The sequence below is a fragment of the Grampus griseus genome, assembly GCF_964374135.1.
Source record: "Grampus griseus genome assembly, chromosome: 8".
NCBI classification, from domain to species: domain Eukaryota; kingdom Metazoa; phylum Chordata; class Mammalia; order Artiodactyla; family Delphinidae; genus Grampus; species Grampus griseus.
This window is the reverse complement of record NC_139002.1, coordinates 46,837,948-46,864,170: the sequence shown is the minus strand read 5'-3', so window position 1 is coordinate 46,864,170 and position 26,223 is coordinate 46,837,948. Positions and strand designations below refer to the sequence as shown.

The following is a 26,223-nucleotide window of genomic DNA, read 5'->3' as shown; positions in this document are numbered from 1 at the left end:
TGCTCCGCAACGGGAGAGGCCACAGCAGTGAGAGGCCCGCGTACCGCTAAAAAAAAAAAAAAAAAAAAAAAGAGTAGAGCACCCCATTTCAGATTGCACAAGGGCGAGTATTCCTAACCTAGGTTCTTTATTTTCACTAAACTCTATCTGAAATTTACCATTTCTTTCAACTGGAAATGTATGCAACAAACCACAGTAGTACTAACGGTAGGTGTGGGAGTTTTTCACCAAAAGAAACCTCAATTTTTTTAATATCACATCGCAGCTGACTTGTCACAAATATTGTACATATTACAATTTTTTAAATAATTTGAACAATCCATTTTAATATAATTGGTTTTCTTTGTAGTCCCAAATATTTTACTTTATTCCATTTAGAAATATTATTCTAGGGAGTACCTGAGCTTCACCACACTGCCAGGGCTTTCAGAAAAGGTGAAGAACCCCTGATTAGAATGAGCATGTGACTAGGGAGAATTTAATACCTTTGGAAAGACACCCCCCCCCTCCAGCCCACTAGAGCCACGTCAGCACTACCTTGTTAGAAAAGCAAATGCTCAGGCTTACCACAGACCTTCTAAATCAGAAACCTGGGGTTGGGGCCCAGCAATCTGTGTTTCTACAAGCCTTCCAGGTGATTCTCCAAATTCTTGCAAGTTTGAGAACCACTGAACTAGGGAAAACAGTAGTGAGTTGAAACTGAGCAATACAAGGGTAGCTGAAGACCATTTAATCAATCAATAAGTATAGACAGATACCTCCTATTTCCTCAGCACTGGGAAAAGTACTGTAGGAAAATGTTCTATATCTTAATTTGAGTGATTATAATGCAGATGTATACATATATAAAAAGACTTCAGGCTCTACCCTTAAGACTAGTGCACTTTATGGGTGTTACATGTCAATTTTAAAAATAAGTATACATAAGAGTGTAATACATAATTCTTGTCTTCGAGGAACTTTCTGTTCACTTTAGAAATCTACTGATGCAAACATCTGTTGAGTACCAGAGGTGAGCTGGATAGTAAGTGAATGGTCAGGCATGAAATCTGTCCTCATGAAGTCCTCATTCTAGTAGGCGAGTCAGAAAATAAACAGCAATTATGAAACAGTGATAATTACAGTCCATTATAATTATAATAAGTACCACTAAATAATTACCATATTTCATTGATTCTAACATGTCCTTTTTTTATAGCTTAACATTTCTGAAATCAAAAGGTGTCTTACATTCTCTAGTTGCCAGTTTAATTAGAAGGGTTTTCCTAATGGCACATAAAATAATGGTGCATCTTTAGTTGATGGCATCTTAGATTTTGTGTAATTTGATAAATTCTAAACTATTAAGTATCACAGGTGCTCAAGGATATGTAGATCTATAAGCATTCCAGGATTCAAAAAGGGTTTCAAGAAAGAAATCAGATTTGTCGTTCCCAGAGGTAGGAGGTGGAGTGAGGGGAATTGGATGAAGGAGGTCAAAAGGTACAAACTTCCGGTTATAAGATAAACAAGTACTAGGGATGTAATGTACAACATGATTAGTATAATTAACACTGCTGAATGTTACATGTAAATGATGTTAAGAGAGTAAATCCTAAGAGTTTTCACAAGGAAATAACATTTTCTTTCTCTTCTTTTGTATGTCTATGAGCTGTTGGATGTTCACTAAACTAATTGTGGTAATTGTTTCACAATGTATGTAAAGCAAATCATTATGCTGTACACCTTAAACTTATAATACAGTGTGGTATGTCAATTATATCTCAATAAAACTGGAAGAAAACAACAAGAACTAGAAAAAGGGCTTCAAGGGCAAGGAGACTTGAGCCTGGTTGAAGGAAGAGTAGGATTTTAGAGAGAGGAGGAACAGCAGGGGCAGCTGGAGGTGAAGCACCCAAGGGGGAAGGAGAAGCTGTGATGAGCGACAGCTCTGGGTGAGACAGAAAGGGGGAGCGTTAGGAAGCAGAGGGAGCTCAGTGGCTAAGAAACTGAAGTCAGATTCTAAAAGGCCTAGAAAATTGAACAGATGCAGTTAAAAATAAGGAGTAACCGGGCTTCCCTGGTAGCGCAGTGGTTGAGAGTCCGCTTGCTGATGCAGGGGACACGGGTTCGTGCCCTGGTCTGGGAAGATCCCACATGCCGCAGAGCGGCTGGGCCCATGAGCCATGGCCGCTGAGTCTGCGCGTCTGGAGCCTGTGCTCCGCAACATGAGAGGCCACAGCAGTGAGAGGCCCGCGTACCACAAAAAAAATTAAAAATAAGGAGCAACCGAAGATTTCTGAGCAGAACAAAAGGTTAAGTCCAACACTGGTATACGGAACAGACTCAGCAATAGAAGCCATATGTATATGCCCATTTTCAATGTTGGGTCAACGTTGTTTGAGTTTAAAAGAAGGAGACACACTGGCTCAGGGCTCAGGGAGGTTATGAGCTGACGGCAGAGCCATGGCAAATACAAGAGTACTGTACACATGAGCATGTGGTAGAGATAAATGGGCCAACACTCAACCACTCCCCCAGACCCAGTGGGAGGGCACCCCACTGGGTGTTAGTCTCTCCAGCAGCCAGACCTGAAGGACCACGCTAGACGACTGTTGAAACCAGAGCCGGCCGTGCCAGCGTTGTGCTGCTGACTGTTGTCCCCTCCCCACTTGCCCCAGATGCTCAGAGACTTGTTTATTGGCCTTCCTTTTTGAGGAGGCCTCATAGTCTTCCCCAATTCATTCATTTAATCCTCACCACATCCATGTAAGGCAGATGTTACCATCTCCATTTTACGGGTAAGGCGACTGAGGATCAGAGAGGTAAAGCAATTTGCCCAAGGTCACAGAGCTAGTAAATAGCAGAGTTGGGATTCACACCCTCTTCTGTCTCCTCTCAAAGTCTGTGCTTTGAACAAGTACTCTCTGTGAGTCTCAGCCCTAACCAGCCTGTCAGATCAATAGTTTCAGACCCCCAGGTATGGAAGCTGGAATTAGTACTAATACAGCCTGGGTTTGGTGTGCCCCCTGTGCTCACCAAATTGCAGCCTTGTCCCTAGCCCCTGTTATGCTTGCCTGTCTATAAGACTGGATCTTACCGTAACTTTCTGCTTTGCACTTTCGTTACCCTGCCGGGCGGGGACCCTAGCCTGAATCCCTGACCCCTTGACCCTCTCCTGCCAGTCTTGTCCTCCCAGTCATGATCCTGCTCCAAATTAGATAACCCCCTGCAACCCCAGTCTTGTTTCTTGCCTGGATCTGAGCACCACCACTGTCTGGAAACTGCTGCTGGGCCCCAATCCCTGACATCTGATTTCCCCCAGTTAGGTCAGGTCATGTCTAAGGCTCCAACCTAGAAACTAGAGCTGGGCTCAGACTGAGATAGAGCTGGCCAATAGCTGTGGAACACAGAGGTAAGAAGGGATCCAAGGAGAGTATCTAAGGATGGAGGCAAAGAGGGGAAGCAAGAGCCAGGCCAAAGAAGTATCAATTGCAAGGAGGCTGGCAGAGGGGGAACCAGCCAAGAGGGGGGAAGACTGTAACCAGAACCAACATTACAGAGGAAAAGGGTGCATAAGGAAGGACAGAGGTGAAGGCAGCAACAACTTCCCAAGCATTTAAATGTGGAGACAGGGCTTCTGATAGGGGCTACCAGTGTATAAGGTCGCAAACTGGTTCAGACACCCAGAACTGACCTCCTTCTGGATCTGTTTAAGCCCTCAGGCACTATCAAGGATTGTTGGTTGCTGTGACCGCAATCCAGCCCAATCCCAGCCTCTTCCGTCTCTCCACTTTCATTCATTCATTCACTCATTCAGTTAAACATCTGACCCTCCACTAGAATATAAGCTCCATGCAGGCAGAAACACTATCTTTTTTCATCATTTTAAGGCCTAAAACCCAGAACAATGTCTGGCACGTAGTAAGCACTAGCTATCAATTAGTTGAACGAATGAATAATAAATGAATGTTTGGAAAATGTATTGAATTCTAGAGTATTTTCCGAGTTGTGACAGTAACCTTACTTAGAGTGCCAAGCACATGTTGCCTACTGATATTCACCAACAATAAAATGAGAGATTTGAATAGGCTAGCAGCCATCAGCGTGTGGAGTCTTCCGTCAGACACTTAATACACTGAGATCATTTAAAAATTTCTAAGAGACAAATAGCACATGGACTTGAGAAAAGGGAAAAATACACTTTAATTAGTCAGGTTTTAGAACATCTAAGACAAAATAATTTTTGTCTTTTAAGTTTAGAACTAATTTGTGGTCAATATTATCAATGCTACTAAACATTTGCCAATGATTTCAAAAGAATTTGCAACAAAGAATGCCTGCAATTTGCCAAAAATTATACAGTCAACATTGTAGGCAAAAAAATTATGGAGTTTGACCACAAAATTTTCTAGACTTGAATGGAGTCCCAAGAGGAAAATATTGATGCAAAGCTTTGAAATTTTACTTTGTATTACTTCTTAGGGCACTAGATCAGATAAGACTCAAAAGTTTTCAAGATGCAGGTAAACTCCACATAAGCCCCAAATCATCTACGTACTGACTTCAGGATGCTGTTGTCAGTCAGGTTGGAGCTCTATGGGTCACCTTCATGTTCAGAGTAAACAAATAAAGATCCTTGGACTTGTACAGAAACAATGGCAAACCCTGAGCAGGGCTTTAACTTCGAATTAAAGGAAACCAAGAGCCACCAAACTGCTGACCATGAACATGTTTACATTTTATCTGATGGGGGATGAGTGCAAAAGAGTTTGAGTGACTTACAGAGCTGTTGCCCGTGGTGTGGCCAAGGGAAAGAGGACTGGGGGATATGCAATAAAAGGATCCAGTTACACACAGTTAGAGGCTCAGAAGGTCCAAGGCAAACTTGAGCTTGGGTTGGGCAGGTATGACTGTCTGTTGGGTATGTGAGTGGAGGGAAGGGACGCTTAAGTAAATAACAGGTGTCAATCAGAGTGACATAGGGTCTATAGAAGATTGCTGAAAGTCTGGTTTATGATCATCAAAAGTATCAGTCTGAATATGGGGAATGGTTTATGATCATCAAAAGTATCAGTCTGAATATGGGGAATGGTTGACAGAATTTTGTTAAAGAGTTCTCACTAAATTTTGTTAAAGAGTCATACTGAATGTCTTGGGGTCGAATGGATTGCGTTGAGTAACATACAGAGAAAATGTTACAACCATCAGTGAGGACTTGCAATGATACATTTCAATACCTAAATTGAAATTTAACTTCAATTTCAATACCTACATTTCAATTTCAATTTAATTTCAACCTAAATGCTAAATTCTGCCATTCTAAGTAAGATAAAGTGATTGAGGCAGCAGCAAATATTACCCCTCCCCCTGCACTGGGTAATTCAATGGAAATAAATGAGCCAATAGGAAGTAAGCTCCTTGCTCACCAAGGAAGCAGGCTAAGGGGGGCAGGGGGAGGACTACAAGAATTCAAAGCCGTGACCACAGACCAGGGCTCCCGTGGTCTATGTAATGTCTGTCCTGTGCAGATGACCCCCTCAGAGTCTATTCCACTCTTTCTGCTCTCCCCAGAGACTTGACAGAGATGGGCAGAGCTGAGATGCGATCTGAGATGAGTCACATCATGAGCGCTACTGTCTGCTACATCCATTCATAGGGAAAGGATGCTGGGACCATTAGGTATACTGCCGTGGCTAAGAGGTCAAAGAATGAAGTTTGCATAAATCAGTGCCACTTCCTTCTTTGTTTACTATTCCTATTACATAGCTTATTTACTTTTTGAAGTGTCTGATGCTGAGTGTGAAACTCAAAAGAACCATGAGGGTGAATTATAGATGAAAGGGAACATTCCTCTGGCTAGTTCCTAGAAGCTATTTTGCAACATGGAGCAATGCTTTTTATTTCCAGGCAAGTGGACTATCTATAGCAGAACCCTAACTGGGGGATGTGTGGAAGGGGAGGAAAGAGTTGGGCGCATGATTTCTAGCCAAGTTGTCTGGGGTTTGGAGCAGGGCTCAGCCTAAGCCAGAAACTGAAATATTAGGCAAGGAAACTGAGGCAGAAGCCCAACTGTACAGATCTTGGCAACACAAGAAGATTAAGGAAATGATGCTCAGAGTCAGAGAGCTGAGAACTGAAATCCAGGCTGTCATTCCCCATGAGTGTAACCCTTGACAAATGTCAACTCAACTTCTCTAAGCCTGTTTCCTTATGTGTAAAATGGGGATAATAATAATCTCATAGGTATATTGTGAGAACTAAGCTATATAAAGGATATAGGCTAAAAATAAACACTTCTTTTCTATTAGATTAAAAGCTCCCTGACAAAACCTGAAGTCAACAGAAGGAAGGAAAAAATAAAGATCACAGAGGAAATAAATAAAATAGAGATTTAAAAAAATAGAAAAAAAACCAATAAAACCAAGAGCTGGTTTTTTGAAAGGATAAACAAAATCAACAAACCTCTGGCCAGGCTCACCAAGAAGAAAAGAGAGAGGACCCAAATAAACAAACTAAGAAGTGAAAGAGGAGAAATAATAACTGTTACCACAGAAATAAAAAACCATAATAGAATACTATGAACAATCATATGCCAACAAATTGGACAACTGAGAGGAAATGGACAAGTTTCTAGAAACATACAGCCCACCAAAACTGAATCGAGAAGAAATAGATAATTTGAACAGACCAATTACTAGAAGTGAAATAGAATCTGTAATTAAAACAGCAACAACAACAACAACAGCAACAAACCTCCAGGCAAACAAAGTCCAGGACCAGATGGCTTCACTGGGGAATTCTACCAAACATACAAAAAAGAGCTTATATGGATCCTTCTCAAACTCTTAGCATATAAGTCTTTCACCTCCTTGGTCAGGTTTATTCCTAAGTATTTTATTTTTTTGATGTGATTTTAAAAGGGATTGTTCTTTTACTTTCCCTTTCTGATATTTCATTGCAAACAAACAATCCCTTTTAAAATTGCACCAAAAAATAGAAATAAAATACTTAGGAATAAACCTCATCAGTTTATCAGAATAAACCTCATACAGTTTCCTGTATTAATGTTTGTAGTTCTTAGCATATGTCTTTCACCTCCTTGATGAGGTTTATATGATAAAGGAAACTGAAGATGATTCAAAGAAATGGAAAGATTCCCTATGCTCTTGGATTGGAAGAATTAATATTGTTAAAATGGCCATATTACCCAAAGCAATCTACAGATTTAATGGGATCCCTATCATATTATCCATGACATTTTTAACAGAACTAGAGCAAATAATCCAAATTTATATGGAACCATAAAAGACCCAGAATTGCAAAAGCAATCCTGAGGAAAAAGAACAAAGCTAGAGGCATAACCCTCCCAGACTTCAGATAATACTACAAAGCTATAGTAATCAAAAGAGTGTGGTATTGGCACCAAAAGAGACATATGGATCAATGGAACAGAATAGAGAGCCCAGAAATAAACCCACACTCCTATGGTCAATTAATCTTTGACAAAGGAGGCAAGAATATACAATGGAAAAAAAGCCAGTCTCTTCAGGAAATGGTGTTGGGAAAACTGGACAGTCACATGTAAATCAATGAAGTTAGAACACTCCCTCATACCATACCCAAAAATAAACTCAAAATGGCTTAAAGACTTAAATATAAGCAAGACACCATAAAACTCCTAGAAGAGACCACAGGCAAAACATTCTCTGACATAAATCATAGCAATGTTTTCTTATGTCAGTCTCCCAAGGCAATAGAAATAAAAGCAAAATAAACAAATGGGACCTAATCAAACTTATAAGCTTTTGTACAGCAAGGGAAACCATAAACAAAATGAAAAGACTACCTATACACTGGGAGAAAATATTTGCAAATGATGTGACCAACAAGGGCTTAATTTCCAAAATATATAAACAGCTTATACAACTCAATAACAAACAACCAAATCAAAAAATGGGCAGAAGACCTAAATAGACATTCTCCAAAGAAGACCTACAGATGTCCAGTAGACACATGAAAAGATGCTCAATATCGCTAATTATTAGAGAAATGCAAATCAAAACTACGATTGAGGAATCACTTCACATCAGTCAGAATGGCCATATCATCAAAAAGTCTACAAATAATAAATGCTGGAGAGGGTTTAGAGAAAAGGGAACCCTCCTACACTGTTGATGGTAATGGAAATTGGTGAAGCCCCTATGGAGAACAGTATGGAGGTTCCTTAAAAAACTAAAAATGGAGTTACCATATGATCCAGAAATCCCAATCCTGAACATACACCCAGAAAAAACTCTTAATTCAAAAAGATACACAGGGCTTCCCTGGTGGCGCAGGGGTTGAGAGTCCGCCTGCCGATGCAGGGGACACGGGTTCGTGCCCTGGTCCGGGAAGATCCCACATGCCGCAGAGAGGCTGGGCCCGTGAGCCATGGCCATTGAACCTGAGCGTCCGGAGCCTGTGCTCCGCAACGGGAGAGGCCACAACAGTGAGAGGCCCACGTACTGCAAAAAAAAAAAAAAACTGGCATTATGCATATTTTCCAGGCATCACTATAAAAAGCAACCATCAATTCTGAAATGGGGATAAGTTTCCTTTTGTACTGTCAAAGCAAGATGAACTTTCAGCAAATATTTACATTTAAGGAGTGCAGTTTCAGCAGTGATGTCATTGACATTTGTCAAACTGCAGTTCAAATCTCAATTAAAAAAAGAACTGTCTGAGAAACAATTAAATTGTCCTCAAATAGAAGCCAAATAATGGAGACAGATCCCTTTGGTTAAAAAAATAATTATATTAATCAAACTTCATCCTAAATAATAGAGCTATTTCATGTATTTAATTCCACTCGTTGGTGGCTTAATTTTTTAAAGAAAACAGCCTGATTGCAATATAACTGACATATAATAAACTGCACAAATTTTGACATATGTATGCACCCATGAAACCACTGTGCTGGCTTATTTTTGAAAGCAATTCTACCTAGTTTTAAGTCTATATCATTTTAAAGTCCACTTTCTGGAATAATCCATTAATTATCACACTTATGCAGTGATCCATTATGGGCTAAAGCTCTTTACATTACTCCCTATTTGAAATGGCTATATGAGTATATTCCAAAGTGCATACGTGTAAAATAATAAATACATTCTAATCCCCAGAAATTATGAGGCATGTCTTACAAATAGTAATAAAAGCTACCACTTATTTAGCATCTATCGTTGCCAAGGTCTATTTTGTAACTTTTTACATACATCATTTGTAACCCTCACAACAATCCTATGAGATCAATATTATTAACTCTATTTCACCAGTGAGCAAATTGAGATTAGAGACATTCAGTGATTTAGAGACATTTACATAGTTAGAACATGACGGAACTAGGAACTAGATTCATCCCACTATGCTAATATTTCCCAAACTGTTAATTTATTCAACAAGTATACGCCAGGCTCTAGGTTAGATGTTGGAGATATAGTAGTGAAGGTCATGGTTCCCAACATCATAAACTTTACAGGCAGGGGTAAAGAGATATGCCACTTCATTGAAATATGTTCTGACATATGTATACACCTTCGAAACTGACAGCACACTGAAGATTATGAACATACCCATTACTACCATAAGAGTCTTATGATCCTGTGTAATTCCTGCCTCCTGACCCTACCCTGCCCACGACAAAGCAACCATTGATCTGCTTTCTCACCCTATACATTAGCTTGCATTTTCTGGGGTTTAACGTAGATGGAATCATACATATATATTATTTGCCTGGATTAATCTCTGGGTATATTTGAACTGTATTCAATTTTTAAAAATCAGCTTTACTGAGGCATAACTTACAAACTCACCAATTTTAAATGTAGAATTTGATGAGTTTTGACACATGAATATCAGCAAGTAATCACCACTACAATCAAGATACAGAGCATTTGACGAGGAATATTTTAAGTTTAGACAAAGTTTTACCCTTAAAAGCACAGAGTTTATTAGTTTCAGAGAAAGTCAAGTGCGGTACACATGGAACATTCGTGCATTATCCCAGGAACACACCAAAATCAATGCCATTTTGCCTCCTTTTTAAACCTACACAGCTATGGGAACTTGCATTCTTGATTGTTTACAGGGAACTTTTATGATTGCCTATTGCTCTTCTTACAAACACCCCTTTGGCGCTTTAGGAAATAACTTCAAAGAGCACATAACAGGAAGGGGTATACTTTGATTCATTCACCACAGTGATTTCTCTGTCCCCAATCAGCCTAGTGACCCACAGTGGAAAGTTTCACACAGCTCAAAAGTTTCTGTCAGCCACGCTGTCTCAGGCTTCTTTCCTCTCTTTTTGTTCCCCAGCCTCCAGTCTCTTCCCATTCCATCCCTGCCTAAATATCACTGTTCCATTCATTTTTCTAAAGTCTTGCTTTTGGCATGCTGGGAAACATTCCGAGGCTCTACAGTGCTCACAGGATTAAGTCCAAGCTCTATAAGGCCACCTTTGTACGCTCCACCTGTTTGCACTCATGCTGATGAGCAGCTGGGAGCCAGCTCCCGGGGCTGAGCCAAGCTGCTGCCCGGCCCCAGCAAAACGTGTGGAGTGTTTGCATCTTCCCTGGACCCAGCACAACGTGTGGAGGGGATCTGGGTCTAGAAAAAAGATATCGGGACTGTATTTGCTGCAAAGGGATAAAAATGAACATCCTAAGCTTTATTTAGAAAGCCTAGTAAGGCCCTTAATTGGCATTGTTAAGAAATTTCAGTGATTTATGTGAATATAGGGATTCAGATGTAACAATAACTTAGAGGGTTTTTTGCTGCATGTGTAATTTCTCTGTCAAATACAAAGCATGCCGTGACTGGGTTACTTTCTGAAAGGATCACCATATTTCATTTATCCACACATTCACTAAATATCTCTTGAGCACCTATTACATATCAGGCTCTGTGCTTAGCCCTGGTGGTATATTGGTGAAGCAGAGAGGTATCATCTGCACCCTTATAGAACTAACAGATTAGCTGATGGGTCACTACAGGGTAAAGAGAACCACAAAGCAGAGATAAAATGCTTTCTGGGAGCTATGGTAGACACTATTGCCCTGACCATATCCCTTAGCGCTCACCAGGCAAGCCAGAGGCTTCTTCCCACCAGGGACTCTCAGGCTGAGTGAGAACTTTTCTGGCTCAGGGAAACAGGAGCTCAGCCCTTGCATGGTGCAGGCCGTGATTGCTGGGGAATCAGTGCCTTCAGGTGCAGCCCTAAACCAATGGCAAATGAGGATTGAGAGTTAACTACCCAGCTTCCACCCAGAGCACCCTGGCAACTCTGAGGTTGTTCCATGCTGTCTTAGCTTGAGCTGCCGTTAACAAAATGCCATAGACTGAGTGGCTTAAACAACAGGAAATTTTTTTCTCACAGTTCTTAGAGGCTGGACGGCTGAGATTAAGGTGCCAGCATGCTTGGTTTCCGGTGAAGCATCTCTTCCTGGTTTGTGGGCTCACGTGACCTCTTGTGTGGCGAGAGAGAGAGAGAGAGAGAGAGAGAGAGAGAGAGAGAGAGAGAGACAGAGAGACAGAGAGAGACAGAGAGAGAGACAGAGAGAGACAGAGACAGAGAGAGAGACAGAGACAGAGAGACAGACAGAGAGACAGAGAGACAGAGACAGAGAGACAGAGACAGAGAGACAGAGAGACAGAGACAGAGAGAGACAGAGAGAAGAGACAGAGAGACAGAGAGATAGAGAGAGAACTCTCCAGTGCCTCTTTTTGAAGACACTAATCCTATTGCATCAAGGCCCCACCCTGACCATCTCACTGTAGGGTCTCCTTGATGTTTAATTACCTCCCTATAGGCCCTATCTCCAGACACAGTCACATTTGGGGTTAGAGCTTCAACATACACGTTCTGGGGGGACACAGTTCAGTCCATAGCATACACTGTCTCCCAGAGTTCTCCACTGAGGCTGAGCCCCAGTTACCCATCTCCCAGTAACTTGTTCATCAATGCATGCTGAATTGGCTTCTTTTCCTTCCCTCCTCATTTCCCCATCCTCCTACCAGAGCTCCCTGAGACTACCTCCTAAATTAACAACTTGCACTCAAATCTCAGTCTCAGGGTGTGTTTCTGGGGGAACCCAACCAGTGACTGGAGCACATAGCAGGGAACCTGCCCTAGACCTGGGGGGCCTGGATTTTAGAAAGCCTTACCAGTTGTGTCAGTAATTCTTTCCTGAGGGCTCTGTGGGAAGCCACTTAAGGTCTTAAGCAAAGGAATGAATCTCTGGAAGAACGTGGAGAAAGGATTAGAGGAAATAAAAAGTAGATTCAGGGCAACTAGTTGGGAACCTATTTCTTCAGTCAATAGGAGAAAACTGTGACCCGGATTAGGGAGAAGGCAGTGAAGACAGAACCTGACATGGTGCTTAGTTCAAAGCGAGCTGCTCAACAAATATTTTTGATTAAAATTAATGAATGGGTTCAATCTACCGAATTTCTAGGTAGACTGACAGAACTCGAAGGTTGATTAGGTCTAGGGTCTGGGGAAAGGAAAGAGTTGAGAATAACTCCCATCTTCAGGCTTGAACAGCTAAGTAGATGCTGGTGCTATTGACTGAATATGGACACAGCCTCGAGGAGAAGGGGCAGGTTAGAGGGGGTAGGAGATAATGAGTTTGGGGCATGATGTGCCTGTGATACATCTAACTGATGTTGAGTAGGCAGCTGGGTGTACAGGTTTGCAGCTGGGTCAGAGATGCATATTTGGGTCCCACCAGACCAGCCACATGGGAAATATGACCCAGAAGAGCTCCACTTTTCCTACTTTCTGGCATTCCCTCTAAAATAATATTTTAGAAGGAGTATGATGGAGAATTAATATTTATTGGGAACCTACTACGTGCCAGGAATTGTACCAGGCATTTATTTAATCTTCCAAACAGCCCAGAGAGGTATGCAATATTATCTCTATTTACAGATGAGGAATTGTGGTGCAGAAAAGAGAAGTAACTTATCCAAGGTCACACAGCTGGCAAGCAGCTTCAGAAAAACTCTGGACTTAGTCCAAATTTCATGTTCTTAAAGAAAATAAGATCAACAAAGTGTGGTTCTGTATCCTATGTCTCTCAGTCTCTCTAGACACCACAATGAGCAATTCGCAAAGTCAAGTGCATTCACTAGAAGGATCTTTCAATTTCAGCACCCAAAGACTTCTCTCCGCAGCGCCCTGTTGAGCTACACATCCCTCATTTGGACAGTTCTCTCTCCAAGTGGTCCCCCTGCTGGTGACCCTACTGTGTACAGCCCTAACTGAAGTCTCTCAATTCTTTTTTTTTTGCAGTACGTGGGCCTCTCACTGTTGTGGCCTCTCCCGTTGCGGAGCACAGGCTCCGGACGCGCAGGCTCAGCAGACATGGCTCACGGGCCCAGCCGCTCCGCGGCATGTGGGATCTTCCCCGACCGGGGCACGAACCCGTGTCCCCTGCATCGGCAGGCGGACTCTCAACCACTGCGCCACCAGGGAAGCCCCCTCTCTCAATTTTTGTCTCTGGAAATCTTTTCTTTTTCTGGAAATATCTTCTAAAAGGAATCACATAATGTGGTCTTTTGCAGTGGTTTTCTTAGCTAGTGTGCTGTATAAAAGGTAAAATATTTAGTATTTTTCAACACCATATGAAATGTAGGGAGTAACCCAAAACCTCATTATTTCTTTTCATTTAAAAATACAGCACACTACCTTGGATGTGCTAATATTGATTTATAGTCCTGAAAATGTCCCAATTATTTTCCCTTCTGCAAACAAATACTTTTTTGTAGATCTGCATTAAACTTATACATTTCTTTGGAAAGAATTGACATTCTTCAATGTTATATATTTTCTCTTCAGGCACGCATTTCCTTTCCAATGCAATATGCTAAGTCAAAAGTTTTGAGAACTTTAAAAAAATTATTATTTAGGTTTTGAACATATGCTAGCAGTATGTAGTTAAACACTTTGTTCTTTTTGTGATATTTTTAAATGACACATTTTCCCATAGTCTATTCTAAATCAGTGTTTCTGATAGACAGGAAAGCTACTGAATTGTGAATTTAAAATATGGGAAAAAACGTATGGAGGTTCTTCAAAAAACTTAAAATAGAACTACCATAGGATCCAGCAATCCTATTTCTGGGTATTTATCCAAAAGAATTGAAATCAGGATCTCAAAGAGATATCTGCACTCCTGTGTTCACTGCAGTATTAGTCACAATAACCAAAATATGGAAACAACGTCAATGTCCATTGAAAAATGAATGGATAAACAAAACATGGTACATTCATATAATGGAATATTATGTATCTCTAAGGGAAGAAGAAAATACTACCATTTGCAACAACATGGATAAACATGGATAAAGCCAGTCACAGAAGGACAAATACTACATGATTCCACTTATACGGAATATCTAAAATAATCAAGCTCATAGGAGGGGGAAAGGGGGAGCTGCTATTCAACAAAGTTTCATTTATGCCAGTTGCATAAATTTTAGAGATCTGCTATTAAATATAGTGCCTATAGCTAACAATATTGTATTATACACTTAAGATTTTGTTAAGAGGGCAGATCTCATATGTTCTTACCACAATAATAAAAAAATCAAGGGGGAAAAATTATATGAATACAGTCCTTAAAAGGTGGAAATTATTATCTATACTGCCCTATTCTCCAGATATGAGGTAGTGTTACTCCATGAGAGAGTGGCACGGACATCTATACACTACCAAGTGTAAAATAGATCGCGAGTGGGAAGTAGCCGCATAGCACAGGGAGATCAGCTCCCCCTAGAGGGGTGGGATAGGGAGTGTGGGAGGGAGATGTAAGAGGGAGGGGTGGGATAGGGAGGGTGGGAGGCAGACGCAAGAGGGAGGAGATATGGGGATATATGTATACGTATAGCTGTTCACTTTGTTATACAGCAGAAACTAACACAACATTGTAAAGCAATTATACTCCAATAAAGATGTTAAAAAAATAATAATTCCTTTCATATGTTTGCTGGAGGTGGAGCTTCATAGACTACTTCCTGGTGTGGAGGTAGGCATCTCACCTGAGTCATAGAAGGCTCCAGAGATTAGGCAAGCTGATAACTTGAGCCAGGAAGATGAGGTCATTCTTTTTGCCAGTCGCTGCAATCTGGCAAAAGGCAGATCCTGAGACATGTTTCTTGGACCAGAAACTAGACCTAAGGGAGAGGCTCTTAGGCAGAAAAAGATTGGAACTGTGGTCAGTGGAGTTCATCCTGGAAACTGTCCCCATCCTGACTTCTCCCATCCTCCTCCACACTGGGGCCAGAGTGAACATTTGTTATTATAAAAGAGCGTGGTTCAGAGGACCCATCAGGATCTGCCCCTGCTTGCTTCTCCAGCCTCCCCTCTTGCTCCTTTCTTCTCTCTGGGACCCTATGATCTAACCATTAGTAAATTTCTTTCAGCTCCATGAGAAACTCGTCATGTTCATTTTCACCTCTAGGCCTTTGTACATGCCCAGGCCTCTGTCCCAGCCCCTCTCACACCCTCCAAACTGACTCATTCTTGCCCACTGTCAAGACTCAGTTTAGACCTCACTTCCTCTAGGAATTTTTCCTTGACCCTCAAGGCTGGGCTCGGTTTTCCCTTAGCACTCTGCTTCTACCCCTGTTCCAGGGGTTATCTAGCCCTGTTGCAGTTGCCTATTAATTTGTCTGCCCCTCCCTCTTCCTAGACTGAAAGCTCCTTTAGGCAGAGACAGAATCTGTCCAACATCTGCCCTCATGAGATACTCCAAGTTAGAACTGCCCAGTCAACTTGCTCCTAAATTCCTGATGCATAGAAACCGTGAGATAATAAGTGATTATTGTTGTCTTGAATCACTAAACGTTGGGGTACTTTGTCATATAGCGATGGACAACTAATGCACTATCAAAGCTCAGTGGCTTAAAACAACCGAATCTCAGATTCTGTAGGTTAGTAATTGGTGATCTCTTGCTCCTTGTGGCATCAATGAGATCAACTCAGCAATACTCAGCTGATGCATGGGCTGGTTGGGAGGATCCAAGGTGGTTTCACTCACAGGCCTGGCACTTTGTGGGCTGGAAGGCAGGACTCAGTTGGTTAACCACAGAGCCTACACGTGCTCTCTCTAGCATGGTCGTCTCAAAGTAGACTTTTTACGTGGCAGCTGGCCTCCCTCAGAGCAAGAATCCAAAAAGAACCTGGAAGAAGCTGCATGAGTTTTTATGACCTAGCCTTGGAAGTGACGTACAGTCATTTCTGCCATATTCTCTTGGTTGAAGCAGTCATAAAGACCACCAGATTCAAGAAGAGGAAACAGAGACCCCATCTCTTGATGAGAGGAGTTGTCAAATAACTTTAGCTATTTTTTAAATTAACTTTTAAACATATAATTTATATACAACACACCCATTTAAAGATAATTTGATGAGTTTTAACAAATACATATACCCTGTAACCACCACTGCAATCAAGTCATAGAACATTTCCTTCATCCTAAAAAGTTCCCTCCTGCCCCCTTGTAGTCAATCCCCTCATTCCCCCCATCAGCACTAGGCAACCAGTGATCTGCTTTCAGGATTTTCTAGAAGTTCATGTGATGTAGTATATAATTTCTCACACTCGGCTTTTTCACTTAGCTAAGTTCTTTTGAGACTCATCATGCTGTTGATGATGGGTCAAAACATAATCTCCTCTATGAGTTTGTCACCATGCCTGCTTAAAGGTGATGTAAACTTTTCCCCTCAAGAGAATATTTTACTTGATGACTTTTTTTTTTTTTTGGCAAAACACCAATTTAACTGTTTCAAATTTGTCAGGAACAAAGGTTTTGGATAAGAAGTTATAGCAGGAATTTGATATTTCTCAAAAATAACTTTGGGGCTTCCCTGGTGGCGCAGTGGTTGAGAGTCCTCCTGCCGATGCAGGGGACGCAGGTTTGTGCCCCGGTCCGGGAAGATTCCACATGCCGCGGAGCGGCTGGGCCCGTGAGGCATGGCCGCTGAGCCTCCTTGTCCGGAGCCTGTGCTCCGCAGCGGGAGAGGCCACAACAGTGAAAGGTCCGCCTACCGCAAAAAAAAAAAAAAAAAAAGTAACTTGTTGTCAGTAAAAGCTCTGATTTACTAGAAGTTTGAACTGGTTAATGGGTTAATCACTAGCTTGTGTTCCTAAAAATTATTGTGAGATTTAATATTAATACATTTAGTTGATTGTCTTACGGTCTATTTGCAGAGGTAATGAAAATAGATTTTAAAGTATAAAATGCTTAGCAACAGAACATACCAAACAAGTTCTTTGTGTTTTTGCCAAAATCAGACAACATATTTGGCTTTTTCTACCACAGAAACTCTCCTGCCTCTATTTCTGCCTCATTCCACATGGCAAGGCTAACAGAAAATCAAGGTCAAATGAGGAAACTCTGTAAATGGTTTTTATCTGGCTTCACTGTTTGACCACAAACTGGCAAACACCATAAGAAAAACTGCACAGGAGATAAATGATAGGGTAAAAGTACATTTTTGACCATGGGCCCAGGCTCTAGCAAAAGAAACTGGCCTAAGATTTATAGAAAGTGATTTAGGAATGAATTCAAAGGACTGAAGAATCACAAAATTGTTTTTCCATTGAACAGCAACAAAAAAATCCCCATGCTTTAAAAAATTTGTGTGGTAGCTTTTTTTGTCCCTCTTGCATCGAACTCTATTCAGTAATTTTACCCCATATCCCCACCTGTTGTTATTATTATAATTGGCCCTAAAGAAATATATAACACTAATAGAATAAAGGGCGGTTCGAATGAGATAGGAGACATAAATGATCTCAAACTGGCTAGGTTTTGGATGACTTTTTACTGATGAGAAAAACTACCTTAACCAAAGGTAATTAATATTTTTATTCACTGCTTCAGTTCCCTTCCTTAAGTTCTTAATATGTATTAATGTAACAGCATTAATCATAAAACATGAAAATGTATTTTTTAAATCAAATTCAAGAATGCCAAACAGGAGACTTATGCAGAGAGTGGAGGCCCAAGAGAGCGCCTCATTTTTGTCTTCTGGGGACAAAAGGATGAATAATTGACTCTAACTAAGTGCTCTCAGGATGTAAGAAATTGTCTTGAGGCAGAGAATGAGAACGAACGCAGATGAGGAAAAGAGGAACGTTAGCGGTTGTAGGTGTGTGATATTTTTTCCCCCTGAATTAGGAAAGAGCTGCCAAAAGTGGAAAGAGAGGGAAAGACAAAATCTATACTGGTTTTCTTAAGGTTTAGAAGCAAAAAAGTAAAACGAGAAAGAAAACAAGCCGGATCAAGGACTTTTAAAGCTGTAAGTTACCTTATAAGCATTTAGTCCAGGGGTTTGCACTTCTGTTTGGAGTTAAAAGAACTCTTACACAAAACAAAAGTAGACAGGAGAAAAGCTGCCCAGGTGGAAGGGGCTGGTAGGGGTGGCGGGGGCGCGCTGAATCCCCGTCACGCGCACACATCCCAACATCGTAGGATGCTACGCGCTGCTTGAAAACCACAGACCAGTCCTGACGTCTCATTTTACAGGGGAAGAAACAAGTGAGCGGCTTACGGTCACAACACAGAGCCCGGACGTCAAGTCTCTACACTTCTCACCACTTCCCGGTTTGCCACTAGAGGGAGGCAAGGTGGGCGAGCGCGTCTTATGGAGTAAGCTGGGTGGCTTGCGGCGGTGACAACCCCGCGGGAAGAAGGTGGGAGGGCGCGGTACCCTCAGGGAGGCAGCGCGAGACCTCGGCCTGATTGTTCCCCTTGCTGCCACCAGGTGGCGCGCCTGGCCCGCAGCTCGCGGCTGTTTAGTGGTGGGCGGGGGAGGCCCTAGCTCGCCGGTCGCCTTGGAAACGGAGGGCGCCGCGGCGACGGCTGTGGAGTGAGTGGGCCTGGTCCGCCGGCCTGACGCGAGTACTACTTCCGGACCCGTTACTGTATCCGCACCTGGAAGCCGTCGAGGGGAGGAGGTCAGAAGGCTGCCTAGCCTCCTCGCTCGGCCCCGAGTCCTTCCAGTCTGACACTTAAGACTTTACGAGCATCTCCGCCCCACCCCAACGGCCCTGCTGCTTACTCTGCCGCAAAATGGTCCTGGGGTCCCAACCTTCTGGGGTCCCGCGCCGGGCGAAATTCTGGGCGGTTAGGAGCCGCTGAGAAGGATTCTCATAGGCCGACCCCTCCTTTTCACCCAGGAGACACAGAGGGAGGAAGAACTTTTGATCTGATCGGAATATTAACCCATCTCTTTTTCCGCCTTGCAATAGAACCCCTGGATACATTGCTTATTTGCCTTTCTGGATTTTCAGATCTGAATTTGATTCAGGTTTGCCCTCACAGTCTCTAGCACACAGTAGGTGCTCAGTAAACTAATGCCTTCCATTTGTATGGGGCTTTATCACTTGACAATTTTCCAAAGCATTAGAGCCTCATTAATAACTCCGACAGGAAGTAGGAAAGATGGAAGAGAAACTGAGGGTCAGAGCGGGTTAGAGACCTGTCCGAGGTTATAAAACTCCCTGGTGGAGGAGCTAGGTCTAGACTCATCTTCTTAGTCTCTTCTCACTGAATTCCCAGTCTGGTGAATGCCTTTAGAATGAGTACCCCGCAAACCCTGGAACCCTTCTCCGTACCAGCACAGAACCCCTCCCACTGCAGGTACCTTATAAGTGCTCCGTGTGGGCTTGATGGCGTTTCACCCTCACCCACCCAATCCATAGGCTGGTTTCGGCTTTTTGCCCTGGCTGCTGGCAGCATCCTTCTAAACAGAACACTTGGTTTCTTTCTTTTATTAACTTGTTAGATTTGTATAGCGGCCTATTTGTTTCCTCATTCCCCTTCTTACCCCATAATGCTCTGCTGGGCGGAGAGACTTGAGGAAACCGTTGGGAGGTGGGAGGAGATGTCCCATCTGAGAGGGAAGAAAAGGTTTCTGTGAAGGCAGAGAAGGAAAATAATAAGACTGGGTGTTTATCAGTGTGTGTAATAATTGCTCATGGATTTCCTTTCCACCAGCCCCAAGACCCAGCCCCAGTTGGTCATCTTTATTCACCGCTGCTCTTTGAAGGAGAGAAGGCTTTTTGTTCTCCTCCACCATCAGAGTGTAAAGGTACTGCATGTATTTCCATTATCCTTACAATATTCTCTTCAGAGTTATGTTTCTTTTGTTTTTTGACACTTCTAAAATTGAAGGACAGTAGGAGTTGAAAAAAATGTAGTTCCGGTTGCTAGAAAAGTTAGTATAATATACAGCGTTTCCAACTATTTGTTATTAGCAATTCCGGATCAAAAGACACCAATTTTTAAGCTAAGAATCCAATATAATTTGAGATCTGTAGTTCAAAAATGTGCCACTAACCAAAGGATTTGTATTGGTAAAGAAAATACATGCTAACGTAATGCACATTGTCAGTCGTGCAAGTGAAAGTTGAAAATGTCATCCATCTAGATATTTTTAAATACCTTGATTTGAATGTATAGTTATTTATCATATCTCAAAACTGGCTCTATCTTACATTTTAAAGCTGTTTGGGGCTATATATACATAATCTATACAAAAAGAGATGGGTCTGAAATTTTGTAAAACTAACTGTTAGGTGATATCACTACTAAGAGGCTTTAAATGCATTCAGGTTTTTTGTTTTTTGTTTTTGTTTTTTTTTTAACACGTGCTGGAGAGCATTTCTAAAATGTTTTCAATTGTATTGAAAATGTGTTCTAGCCAAATTGAGAATTTGAGTTTAAAAGTTATTTTACTTTCCAAATTCAGGGTATATACAACGTTATGAGCAAATAAATAGGGCCACTAGGAAAGAAAGTGAGCATGCATTATTTATTTGCCAGTCAGTCATTTACATCAGACATTTATTGAACATCTAGTTTGTGCCCATGGGAGATGCTGACCTATGTGCCAACATCTGTGTTTGAATTCCCAAAGATATGAGTTGCTGAAGTAGTTACTATTCAGTATTTAAGGAGTTATGTTTTGCTGAAGATGAGTGCCTTGATAGTTAGACGTGTGCCTTTTAAGTTTGCTCTTTAACAAAGGCTCTTGGAAGTACTTCATTATTATTGTTGTTGTTGTTAGATTTACATAATGTTATAGCTTGTTAATGGTAAAGCCATGAATGAACTTTAAGACTTCCGGCACCCATATAGAGACCTTTTAACTAAATTGTGCTGTCAACCCCTGATGGAATCTTTTTCAGAACTTTTGTCATTACTAATGCTATTAAGTAAACATCTTCCATTTTAATCTACATTTATATAAAACATTAGCTAAAAAACAGGATCCATTTCAAACGTCTGGGAAGGTATTAAGGCAGAATTGCCACCCCTCCCAGCCTCCACAAGATTTGAAAGGAGTCGTTAGGAGGCTTCTGGATATTCACGGCTCCACAAAGTCATGAGAAAAGTCATTAGGAGCTTTCTAGGTATTGAGCCAGGATCCTGAGACTGTGCAGGAAGGGACGCACTCCTTGTTTTTTGGGTACTTTTGCAGTTAAGTAAAGCATTATGGGATAACAGCTCATTTGAAGAAGTTGGCTACTATATGTCCCTTTTTACTAAATAGACTTCTTACTTTTCACTGAGAAGCATTTGGGGAATATTTTTTGAAACATTTCCTGACAGAAAATGATTATGAAATAGTCTCTGAAAAGGCTGGATACCTGAGTCCTTCAAACCCACCCTCCTCACATGCCCTCACTATATATAGTGTGTGTTATTGATGCCCAAACAGAGTTGGGAGAGGAAAAACAGACACGCACAAGAGGTCATGCCCTGGGTGAAGATCTCTCTAGCATTCATTACTTGTATGGTTTTCTCAAGCCTTTTAAAGTTGCTCTTTTTTTTTTTTTTAGGTTCTGCTGGAGTATGCTACTTTCTTCCTATCAGTCTGAGTAGAGTTCTCACCTCTTCTACATTTTATAACCAAGGGCCAGGAAAATTGCCACACAGAGAACAGGCACTAAATAGATGTTTGAAATTACTGACAAAGCCGATTAGGTGTCTGTCAGGAATTATTTTAAGTGAAATCTTCCTGGAAGATAATTACGTTACTTTGTGACAATTTTTCTAAAATTCTCACCTGTTACTGAGATAGAAGTCTGGGACTTCCCTGGAAATCCAGTGGTTAAGACTTCACCTTCCAGTGCAGAGGGTGAGGATTCAATCCCTGGTTGGGGAGCTAAGATCCCACATGCCTCAGGGCCAGAAAACCAAAACATAAAACAGAAGCAATATTGTAACAAATTCAATAAAGACTTTAAAAAAATGGTCCACATCAAAAAAAAAAAAAAGATATGCTGAGATAGAAATCCTCTAGGTGGTCAGGAACTGTAAATCCTTGTAAATGTTTATTAAAATCCCCGTTGTTTGTAGTACATTAATGCAAAAGTACATTTTGAGGCAATGTCGTTAGCTCATTGCAAAAAGGCAGCTATTAAGCAGGCAATCCAATTGGCTCACTAATTTTCTGTAAAGTGTGTGAAACAATGAATCTTAATATAGTTTATGCACAAATCATTTGTGCTTAATGGATCTACATTTTCACTCATATTTTATTAAAATCCTTTGCCGTGAGCTGCAGTTAGTTAGGTAACTAATTGTACATTGGTCAGAGAGTTGAAAACATTAGAGCCAGGTAACTGAAGTAATTTGGCAAGATGAGGTCATTTTTCCTCCAGCACCAGATGGGTACCATAGGTGGGAACCATAACTCTTGATCTCTTCTATATGACTCAGAAAAGAAATTAGAAATTAATGTTGTTTTACCTTTTAAATAAAATATTTTATAGTAAAAGTTTTTGTTAAATACTGTTATTATAAAATGAAATATTTGACAACATGCTATGTTTTTGTGCAACAGTCAATTTAAACATTCAAATTCTAAAATAGAAAATAATATAAAAATTCAATTCTACATCTGAAACAAAAGAAAGCAAATTTTTTTCCTAGCTGATAAGTTTCTGTGACCTGTGATGGTATAATGAAACATTTTGGTGTGTAGCTTATAGAATTATTCTCAATACTTTCATATCTGAGAAGATATCCCTTAATATATTACCGTGTCTTAATATATTAAATCTTTTTGATGTGTCACCTTTGTGATTTTCAGTTAAAAAGTATTGTAGTATATTTGCATGCATGAATACTAGAATCTATTAGGATGCAGAGATGAACATGCTTGGCTAGAAAAGAAAAGTCTCAGCCACAAAGACTGAGCCTTGCTGGAGGTCTGGTTATGTAAGCAGCATGTCTGCGGGGGAAAAGTATGTTTTCATTTCAGAGTTTCTCCACTTTGGATCTGAATGACCTGTGTAGATTGCCTATTCAGTGATCCAAATCAGCGATGAAGGCTGACAGCAGCAAACCACTTGGATTAGTCTTTACACCTCTCATCATACTTGGCAGCAGGCAGACATCCTCTGCTTTAGTTACCTGAAATTTAAAGAAGCATAATCTGGAGCCATAACTAAAGGGGCAGAATGCTTATTAAGCTCTTTCTATATGTCAGACACTATGCTAGGTGCTTTAAATATTAACTTATTTAATCCTTACTACAGCGTTTAGAATAAGATTTTTTGTTTTTGTTTTTTTGTGGTACGCGGGCCTCTCACTGTTGTGGCCTCTCCCGTTGCGGAGCACAGGCTCTGGACGCGCAGGCTCAGCGGCCATGGCTCACAGGCCCAGCCGCTCCGCGGCATGTGGGATCTTCCCGGACCGGGGCATGAACCCGTGTCCTCTGCATTGGCAGGCGGACTCTCAACCACTGCGCCACCAGGGAAGCCCTAGAATAAGATTTTTGTTCTCACTTTAGGAAATGATGGAACTGAAGCTCAAAAAGATTCAGTAACCTACTCAAGGTCACACAGGTAAAAGATGGTGGATCTAGGATTGAAATATGTCTGCCTGATTCATCCACCTGTCCATTCATTCATTTGACAAGGACTGCATCTACTGTGCTAGGTGGGGAAATACAGTAATGCACAAGAATTACATCATCCCCACTCTCATGGAGTTTCCAGCCATTTTAACAAATAATTACAAAGGTTATGTTCTTTCTACCACACCCAACTACTAACACACTGATTGAAGGTTAGGCACTTATTTTCTTGAGATTAATAAAAATCAAAAGATAAAAATCTGTCAAGGAAGACTATGATCTTAAAAGATGTGCATTAGTATCCATACCAAATCCACAAGGTATTTCTGCTTCCCATAAAAATCTAAGAAACTTGGGCCTGATTTTCTCGTTTAAAAAATATTAGTTTTGATAGTTTTTATTATTAGTTACAAAAGCAATTAATAGCTGACGAACAGTTACTGTTAATGATAACACATTATTATTATCATTCTTCTTATTATTTTGCATTTGTAAACCTCTTAACCATTTAAAAAACACTTTAATGTGTCCTTTTATTTGTTCTTTATAACAATCCTGGCCAAACCTAATTCTTTTGGATCCCAGTTCTAATTCTTTTGGAGCCTAGTCTCTTGGTGCTCATAGAAAGTTGTGCTTTTGTTTTGTCTTACTTTTTAAAAACTAAAAGACATATATCGAGCTGCTGTTACATGTGGTGCACTCTGCCAAACACTGTGGAGACATTAAATGATTGAAAAAGTTTAGCCCTTGCTCTTAAAGAAGCTTGACAGGGGCAACAGTTGTTGATGGATAATGTAAGAGAGTGAGTCTCAGACAGTTTTGGGTGGGGGAATGCTGCACCTGGGCTAAGCATGGAACTCACCAGACTCAAGAATCCAGTTGATTCATGAGGTCCCAGCATTGTGGTGGATGTTAGCTCTCGGGACGTGGAAGCAATCTGGATGGAAGAGCCAGTTTTAAATTAAGTCCCAGCAGTGCTTTATCTCGTAAATACAAGTAGAGGGACAGAGAATTTATTTATTCTTCCTATGTCTCTTTTTAAAACAGGTATTCTTCTTTCTAGCTAAGCAACACAATGGAAAACACGTCAAAAACAAATAAAAAGGATATTCAAGATGAACCGCCAAAAGAGGTCAAATTGCCTATCAGTGAAGCACTTCTCGACTATCAGTAAGCTGTTTATGAAATCCCAAAGTTCCCATACATAAGTGGCAATCATTGCTGCTAAGACTCATATGACTCCAATGGAAAATGAAGTGCTCTAAAGCACTTCAGTAGTTGTGGCTCGCGGGCTCAGTAGTTGTGGCTCACGGGCTTAGTTGTAACTGAAGGACTTGAAATAGATCAGGAAAAGCTTGTTTGAGGAAGCGATGCTGAGCTAACCTCTGAAAGAGGAACAGGTGTTAAGGAGACAGAGAGTGATGGACAGAAGGCTTATGGAAAAAAGGCTGGGGTGAGGAAGAGCTTATCACAGTCTAGGAAGTGAGAAATGGCAGATTGAGGGAGAGAGGGCAGAGCAGACTCTAGGGGTTTAGGCAAGGGTCAGATAAGCAGACCCCTGTGGAACACTTGGGCTTTGGAAATGGGAAGCCATTTATTGGAGGGCAACAAGGTTGAAAGTCAGGAGTCCACACTGCTGGTGACTAGGCCTTTGTTTAAGAGAATTGTTTTTAACAACATTCAGGGAAAATCCATCTCCCTGCAAGACTCCAGATCTATTCATATATTCTTTTTAGAAGATAGTGAGTAAAAGGGTCAGAACACTGAGAGAGAAACATCCATGGGAAGGGACTTTTAACGAAGTTCCCTTTATTTTCTAGATAACAATTAAGTGATGACCAGATTGTACCTGCACTCATTTCTCAGCATAACTGAAAACTTCGCTCATCTTGTCTTAGCAGAGGTGGACAAAAAGTCCAGCTCTGTGATTACACTCTGGTCTCTAATCTGCTTCCACGGCTCACAGTGATGACATCCACTTACAGCTCCTTCTCTCTCTTCTGGGTCAACCAGAGGGCAGTCTTTCTCCTCTTTAACAGAGGTTTACAAAGAGGCACACGTTTAAAAGTTCTCATGATCTAGTGAGAGACGCAAGTTGAACATTCCCATGCTTTTGTTCTCTTTCCTTTGTTAAAACTAAATAAATAATCTCATGGACTGAACAGCCTAGGCCTCACTGTGCTCTTCCGGTGACGCTTTACTCATTCCATGTGTTCCGAGGTAACAGGACTTTTGTCACATGACAAATAGCCAGGACACCTCCCTCCACCATCTGAGGAAGGATTATCCAAGGGTCCCCTGGCAGCATCTTATATTTCTCTTATA

At 41.2% G+C, this 26,223-nt stretch overlaps 1 protein-coding gene across 1 annotated transcript in view; it reads left to right on the top strand.

Annotated features, from left to right (window-relative positions):
* Window positions 1-24,973: 24,973 nt before the first annotated feature.
* The window catches only part of CCDC83 (coiled-coil domain containing 83), a gene marked incomplete at both ends in the record, with an annotated part of 37,856 nt that continues 36,606 nt past the window's right edge, over window positions 24,974-26,223 (top strand). Inside the window, one exon of the mRNA XM_082660653.1 lies at window positions 24,974-25,068. Within this exon, the coding sequence (XP_082516779.1) occupies window positions 24,974-25,068 (95 nt within the window). The remainder of the gene's footprint in view (window positions 25,069-26,223) is intronic.